Genomic DNA, 7,500 nt, shown 5'->3' with positions numbered 1-7,500 from the left:
TCGAAGTCGCAAGTCAACGAACCCTTTCTAGACCCACTCTCAATTACAATGGAGACTTTACAATAAACGACTTGTTTAGGTATTTTGACAGTGGAGTGTCAGGAAGTGAGGTGAGCAGGAGAGAGAGAGAATGGAGTGGGATCAGGAGATGACCGCGGGTCAGACTCAAAGTGCCCCGTGGTGGGTCGTCACTTGTGACCCCCAAGACTGATGCCCCGATGGTGGGCAGTCAATGTGGCACAGTGCCCCGCAAGATTAATTTATTGCTGGTGGAAAATCTTATCGTCAAAGGACGTATTGTTACACAATACGTTTTGGCCTCTCTTGCAGCAATAACTCATGAGTGTGTTATTATGTGTAAGTCAGAATGTTACTGAGGGAGGAACAAACCTTAAGTTTGTTATAAAAGAAGGAAACAAAACAACAAAAAAAAAACTGAATCGATACCCTAATGTTAATGTTTAGGGAGGGTATGGGGAATAGACTGAGGGCTATGACTTCTTCATATTTACATTTCATATTTATTCATTTTCAGTTGATGCCTTTATCCAAAGCGACTTATAATGAATTCTATTACAAATCCATATATTCAGCGACTTTACTGAATTACATTACATTACATTACAGAGAGAAAGAGAGAGACAGAGAATGAAGAGGGGTTGGGTAGAGAGATAGAAAGAGAGGGACAGAGGAAAAACAGAGAGGGAGGGTGGAAGGAAGAAACAGAGGGACAGAGAAAAACAGAGAGGGAGGGTGGAAGGAAGAAACAGAGGGACAGAGAAAAACAGAGAGGGAGGGTGGAAGGAAGAAACAGAGGGACAGAGAAAAACAGAGAGAGGGTAGGAGGGAGAAACAGAGGGGAGAGTAGAGAGGAAGAGAGAGACAGTATGCAGAGAGAGAGGATGGGGTGCCAAGGGGGAATGAGAGAGAGAGAGAGAGGATGGGGGAGAGGGGGAAAAGAGATGTACAGCGATGGACAGATAGAGAGAAGTAGAGAAAGGAGGGTGGGGGCGTATGAAGGAAGGAGAAAGCAACACACGGGCCCCTTCTCAACCTCCCTCCTCGATCCTTGATGCTCGGTCCTCCAGGCTCGTTCCGACTGATCTACAGTATAACTAACACTGGCTAGAGACTATCCCATGGTTGCCGCACCATCATTCTCTATCAGTGGGAACGAAGACCGATGAAGAAGGAAGGGAGGATAGATAAAAAGACGAATGAGAGAAGCCCAAAGAGAGATGAAGGAAAGAGAGAAGGAGGAGGGAAGGGAAGGAAAAGCAAGACAGTGTGGAGAAAAGGACAGACTAAGGGAGGTGCTCAGAGGCACAAACTATTTATACTATCATAATCATAACAACGAACTGCTGAGCAACTGAAAATTTGCACAAAAGGGGGGTATGCCCTACATACAAGTCCAGCTCCTTCAGCTGTGTAGGCCTACGCCAGTGTTTCAGCGTGTCTTGCATAATTGTGCGCACCAAAAGAAATAAGTAAATAAATCCTAAATGTGCATATCTGCATTCATTTATTGGTGCAAAGAGTTCAACCAGACTTTGGTTCAACTCCGGGAACAACTTCATCATGGTTGAACTTGACGATTCCTCTGTCAACTAATGCAGAGATGCACCCTCAATGCTGGTCATGTACTGATCTGCAGAAGCGCGGAGCACCTCAAATGTACCGTGAAGGACTGCAAATCTTTCTTCAGGGTCGAAAGCATGAGGTTACTGAGACGATTAGATAGAAATGTCTACGAAGCTGACAATGACTCGTCCTCGTCCATTTAGCCTTCTCGGCCGAAATGCAGAGTGCAGTCAACTTTTACACTTTTTTAACTTGCTGAGAACAGCTTTTGGAACAACTAGCCTACATTTAAACATCCGGTAAACTCCAATCATTAAACCGTATGGTTGGCCAATGTCCGTAGCCTACTGTGCAACACAACATTCCATGACTGGTCTTCTACTAATATGGTCTACTATGTGCCTGTTCAGCATTGTTTACCAATTACGACAAGTCAGTTATCACGGATATGTCGACTGACAGCAGGCACACATCAGCTAGCAAAGATAGCTAGTTAGATGTCGTGAAGGGGGCGGCATGGACAAATTCCTATCAACTGAACACTCTCGACGACTTGGGAGAGAACAGCTAATAACCCACTCATAAACAATGTCTTGATTGCAAGCTGCTCAGATGCACAGAGATTAGCCTGATACGTGACGTGGGGTCTGGAGAGAGGGGCTAAAATGATCGTGTCACGTCACCCTGAAAGCCAGTTTTATGACAAAGAATATCCTCAACTCGGAGCGCTTCTGATCAAAGAAGACGTGGCGAAAGCGGATCAACTCACCTGCAGGTAAATTTGACCGCTAGTATGAGAAGGACGCTTAGCAGGATGGCTCCACAGAACAGATCGGGTCTCCGGGCCATCAGATTCACCACCTGCCGGAGATACACCCGCGACCGGCGCAGCATTACAGATCTCGCGCCGTCCCTCCCATTTATTCTCCCCGGTACGCACGGTGTGCCAACATTTGCCTAAAGGGGTGGGGAACGGATCCGAGCACTCATGAATGGTCGGTTTCTAAAACATTGACCCGCCGGCAATAATACGATTTCTCAAACACATATCGGACCAACCTTTCTTCCCCACGTAGTCTTAACACTTCCGCTTAGGCAGAGAGCGTAACCCCGGCTAAGGAACCAGGTGAATGTCTCAAAAACAGTCAACGCGTAGACAGTGGCATAGTTTCCCAGTATATTGTTATCTGCTGTCATGGTTGCATAGTAACACTGTCATTATTTGAATTAAATTGCTACAAAACAGTCTTTGCTCAGCCGACGGAAAAACATAGTTTCGCAGGAGACTCGATACATTCACAAGTAGGATCTTACTTTGTTGACGAACCCTGGAGGAATGTGCGCCTCACAGCCAGCATTCACCCACTCATTTAGTCGCCAGGCGGCGCGCTTTCCCTGATTGAAAAGATGGACTAATTGTAAAGAACAACTCATGGTCAGCTCCCTATCAAATGTCTAATGGATATATCACTAATATGAAAATGCCCTATATGAGAACGGTCTATTCGTTTGAGAATACCATAAGAGTGCTATAATGTGCTTTATAGCTGTTACTGTTGCTCGGGAACCAACGCTAAGCTAAACAAAGTTATTGTTGCCTTTAGAGCCTATGCCTATCCTACTCTTAGACCTTTAACTCTTTACAGAAAAGCCATTGAACAGCAGTATTGTGGTCTAGTCCAATGACTACATGTCTATTCCATAGCCTACATGCACTACTTGCTACGTGGACATTTTTAACCAGTGTCATGGGTATGTTTGATATGTCACCACATTGAGAACTTGTAAAACTGTTCATCATGACATTCAAGATCCTCAACCTGAATCCACTCATTCATTCATGCAGAGCTGTATGGCAAGGAGCTGGAGTTTGTTCTGTGGATGAGTAGGCCAACATTGTGTTAAATGTAACCATGCAGTTGAGGAAACACCAACTCATTATTTTACATAAATGTGTTAGGAGTGTGCGTCTGCTGTATAGGCTGCTATATGTGTCTCACTTGAGACGGCAGTTTCAGTTGTGTCTTTCCGAGAATGTGAAGGCTGTATCCTTATCGCTGACGGAAAAGAAAGAGAGCAACAAGTCAGACCACACCCCCATAAGAGGGTGCCTGCGCAATTATTTTCATAAGCACAGACTGCAGGTGTGGGCTACCTGAGCAGGTGTGAGCGAAGATGCACGCACTTTACGTTTACGCACTGGTCATTTCGGTGGGTGAGTAGCCTACTATTTTTACGGTGTCTTGTATAGTCCACGGTTATTGATTTAATGTCCACAAGTATGGACGCAACTGAATTTGTCAACAAACTTATTCGGGAATTAGGGTACAATTTGGTCATTTGGCTGTAGGCCTATATATCATCAAATATGCTTACAGTTATATGTTTAAAAAAATAAAAAAAAGTCCCTGTCTCCATTGATATTTCCCCCTCTCTCTCTTGTTTTCGTAGCCGTGTTCTCGATCTCCCCGGGGTTGGCGCGGCCCCGACGGACGAAGCGAGGTTTGCTGGAGCTCGCGGGTGTTATTAAGTGCAGCACGGGGAGAGCGGCGATGGCTTACATGATGTACGGATGCTACTGCGGGCTCGGGGGGCAGGGGTGGCCCCGGGACAAAGCGGACTGGTGAGGACCTCACGATATTCCGTTACCGGTTTTTTAAAACAAACAGGGGTTTACAACAGCACAACCAAAATGTGCGTCTATATGGCACATTTACGCACGCACGCACGCACGGAGAGAACCAGAGATAAAGCGTGAGAGATTGTGTTGTTGCTTGCCAAAACACAAAGACAACATGATTCGCCCCCCACAGGGAATGTCGAACTTATTTGCTAGACTGGCCCTACTCGGCATGTATAGGCTATTACGACATAGCAACGTTTGTGGCAATGTTTGAGGAGGCCCTAGTTGCCTGGCTGTTTTCTTTGTGCTGCCGTTTTAATCCAACCGGTTGTATGATGTGGAAACAATGGGACTTTATCAGAAATCTCTGGGACATTACGGGAAAGTTTCCTTTCTTCCCCTCTTTAGTTCTTATTCCCATGTTTACTGTTCCTTGGTGCTGTCTCTATAAATTAGCTCAATGGATTTTTCAAACCCCAAACGTACCAGTTTTCTGAGTAACTTACATGTAATCAGTGAACAACATCGAGCATTCCCATCATCACATATTGCAGTATTCCAGACTGTGTGTGTGTGTGTGTGTGTGTGTGTGTGTGTGTGTGTGTGTCCATGTATTTTATGTATATAAATTTTTGTAGGTGTGTCACAGTATTTGAGGAGTATAGATGTATGTGTTTAGGCCTATGCGGTTTTGTGGTGTGTTTAGCCTGAATACATTTACATAACCTACATATAACTATAACTGCTGGTTGAACAATGTCCCTATAAGACAGATTTCGTTCCCTGGTGGTGTACTAGCTTGGGTGAACCTAGACAAACCTGTTAGCAAATTAGAATTTTGTCTGCAGGCTAAATACAGATATGGAAATATGAGCTAAACCAATCTTGGACTTTTTCCGGTGTTAGGTGCACTGGAAAAGTAATCAAATTTCAAGTTCAAAGCGAATCTACCAGGGGGTTTTCTATTCTGATAAACATAGTGGTCAGTTATGTTTGACAACACAAGGGCTGCAAAGGTTCATAATGATTGCTTTACCAATTCTTTGTTAATTATGACCTAGTGGATTCCCCACCAATAATTCATGGCCTGCCACAGCGCTGAACCCATATTTTGATTCGGACTGATGAGAACCTTCACAATATGATTACAGTTTATCATCAAAGCTAAGCTGAGATGCATGCTCTCTCTCTCTCTCATTCTCTCTCTCTCTCTCTCTCACACACACATACCCTCTCTCTCTCTCTCTCTCTCTCTCTCTCTCACACACACACACACACACACACACATACCCCCCCTCTCTCTCTCACACACACACACACACACACACACACACACACACACACACACACACTGATGTCCAGGTGTTGCCACAAGCACGACTGCTGCTACGGGAAGGCTGAGGACATGGGGTGCCAGAGCAAGACAGAGCAGTACTCCTGGACCTGTCAGGACCACCACCCCGACTGTGGTAAGCAGCACACGCACGGGTCTGGAGCTCAGACTCTCATATACTGTGGCGCTGGCGCAATGTGAAGTAATTAACGTCGATGAAGTGTTGGTTATCACAATTACAAATAGATTGCGTTAAAAAATTATATAAATATGTATTATATTACATTAAATTATGTATTATACATACATAGCCTTTTTTAAGCAACACACAAAAATGTTTTAGTATTAGAATGCTATCAATGCTTGAGCTCAGACTCTCAAACTGTGGCACTGGAGGGGGGAGGGGGCATGCACATGCATACTCTGTATAAACAACACTATTGGGACACCTGGCCAATACACCTACACAAACCTTTGTGACATCCCACCCTAAATCTATAGGTGTAGGGTAGCTGTCAGGGTGATAGCTTTGTGGTATTTGTTGTCCATTCATCCAGAATAGCATTGTGAGGTCAGGCACTGATGAAAGTCCAGAGGAACAGGTGTACAGTCTCCTGTAGTTGCGGTTACGGTTATGGTTATAGTCATAGTTATAGTTATTAGTTATAGTTATGGTTATGGTTATGGTTATGGTTATGGTTATGGGATTTGGCTCTTAGATAGTTCTTCCCAAAGCTGTTCAGTGGGGTTGAAGTCAGGGATTTGTGTGGGTCAGTCAAGTTCCTTCACACACCAAACTCACTCAAATACAGTATGTCCTTATGGACCTGGCTTTGGTCACCCTATGACAGCATCATGCTTGAACTCTCTGAGCTCCCCAGAACCCACTCCTTCACAAATGCGTGCGAAGGCAGACTGCATGACTGTGGTGCCATAAACAATTGGCAAGGACTGCTGCTATTGGGTGGTAGGCTACGTTAGGTAAGAATGTGCTCGTGGAAGAAACAGCCCAAAGGCAACTTTTTTGTCACGCTCTGATGAAGACTTGGGGTAGCCGTGGTGTACTGGTTAGGGCTTCGGGCTTTTGACCGGAGGGTTGCCGGTTTGATCCCCGACCAGTCCACCACGGCTGAAATGCCCTTGAGCAAGGCTAGGTACCCCTCACTGCTCCCCGAGTGCCGCTGGTCGGGCAGGCAGCTCACTGCTCTGGGTTAGTATGTGATTCACCTCACTGTGTGCTGTGTGTGTTCACTACTGTAATTTGATTAAATTGGGTTAAATGCAGAGAAACGAATTTCCCTCACGGGATCAAAAAAGTATATATTCTATTCTATTCTACGACAGTAATGTCGATAGGCATATAGGCATGTTTTAAAGAATAGCCACATGAGATTAAAGGCTTTTTAAACAAATAACTCAGATTTTATTCAAATCATTTAGCATGACGCTGGTGTTTAATTTTATACACCAGGCAATGGGTCTGAATGAATCAAATTAATTCAGTGATAAAGTGGTTTTAAGTGTCCCAGTTCGGTTCACATATTGTGTTAGCCAAACACAGGTATGCTGAAGTCTGTGTGGCCTGCAGCCTATTGTTAACGGCGAGGCTGAAAGGGTGAAATTTGAGAGCTCTAGCTTTGGGTAGCCTACTTTTAGCTGTGTGAATTCTATTGATCATCTTCTATGCTACTGGAAGGTTCATACAGCCTGTTCATATGGGCAATATGCTTCCAAGACTCTCAAAGATGACAGACTATGCACACTTTAAGCATTTGTTTTATTCTCTGCATTGCAAGATTTTCCCATCCTCAATCTATAGTCAACTTTCTATTCTCATGACGCATAACTTTTAATCAAGGACAGGTCATGATTACTTATTTTCTATACAAGATATTTATTTTATTTTATTTTATTTTATTGTGTAAAGACTAACGGCATGCCATCTTGGCCAGGGCTCCCG

The 7,500-nt window shown here is 44.3% G+C and overlaps 2 protein-coding genes across 2 annotated transcripts in view; one reads left to right on the top strand and one right to left on the bottom strand.

Annotated features, from left to right (window-relative positions):
- Nucleotides 1–2,695, bottom strand: part of txndc11 (thioredoxin domain containing 11) — a 22,782-nt gene extending 20,087 nt beyond the window's left edge. The window contains 1 exon segment of the mRNA XM_062542423.1: nucleotides 2,354–2,695. Coding sequence (XP_062398407.1) covers nucleotides 2,354–2,478 — 125 coding nt within the window. The 5' untranslated portion in view covers nucleotides 2,479–2,695.
- Nucleotides 2,696–3,678: 983 nt separating this feature from the next.
- Nucleotides 3,679–7,500, top strand: part of LOC134088474 (phospholipase A2-like) — a 5,541-nt gene continuing 1,719 nt past the window's right edge. The window contains exons 1-3 of the mRNA XM_062542446.1: nucleotides 3,679–3,799; nucleotides 4,036–4,207; nucleotides 5,570–5,676. Coding sequence (XP_062398430.1) covers nucleotides 3,760–3,799; nucleotides 4,036–4,207; nucleotides 5,570–5,676 — 319 coding nt within the window. The 5' untranslated portion in view covers nucleotides 3,679–3,759. The remainder of the gene's footprint in view (nucleotides 3,800–4,035; nucleotides 4,208–5,569; nucleotides 5,677–7,500) is intronic.

Source organism: Sardina pilchardus, chromosome 1 (assembly GCF_963854185.1).
Source record: "Sardina pilchardus chromosome 1, fSarPil1.1, whole genome shotgun sequence".
NCBI lineage: Eukaryota > Metazoa > Chordata > Actinopteri > Clupeiformes > Clupeidae > Sardina > Sardina pilchardus.
Note: the sequence above shows the minus strand (reverse complement) of the source record. Positions and strands in the feature narration are given on the sequence as shown.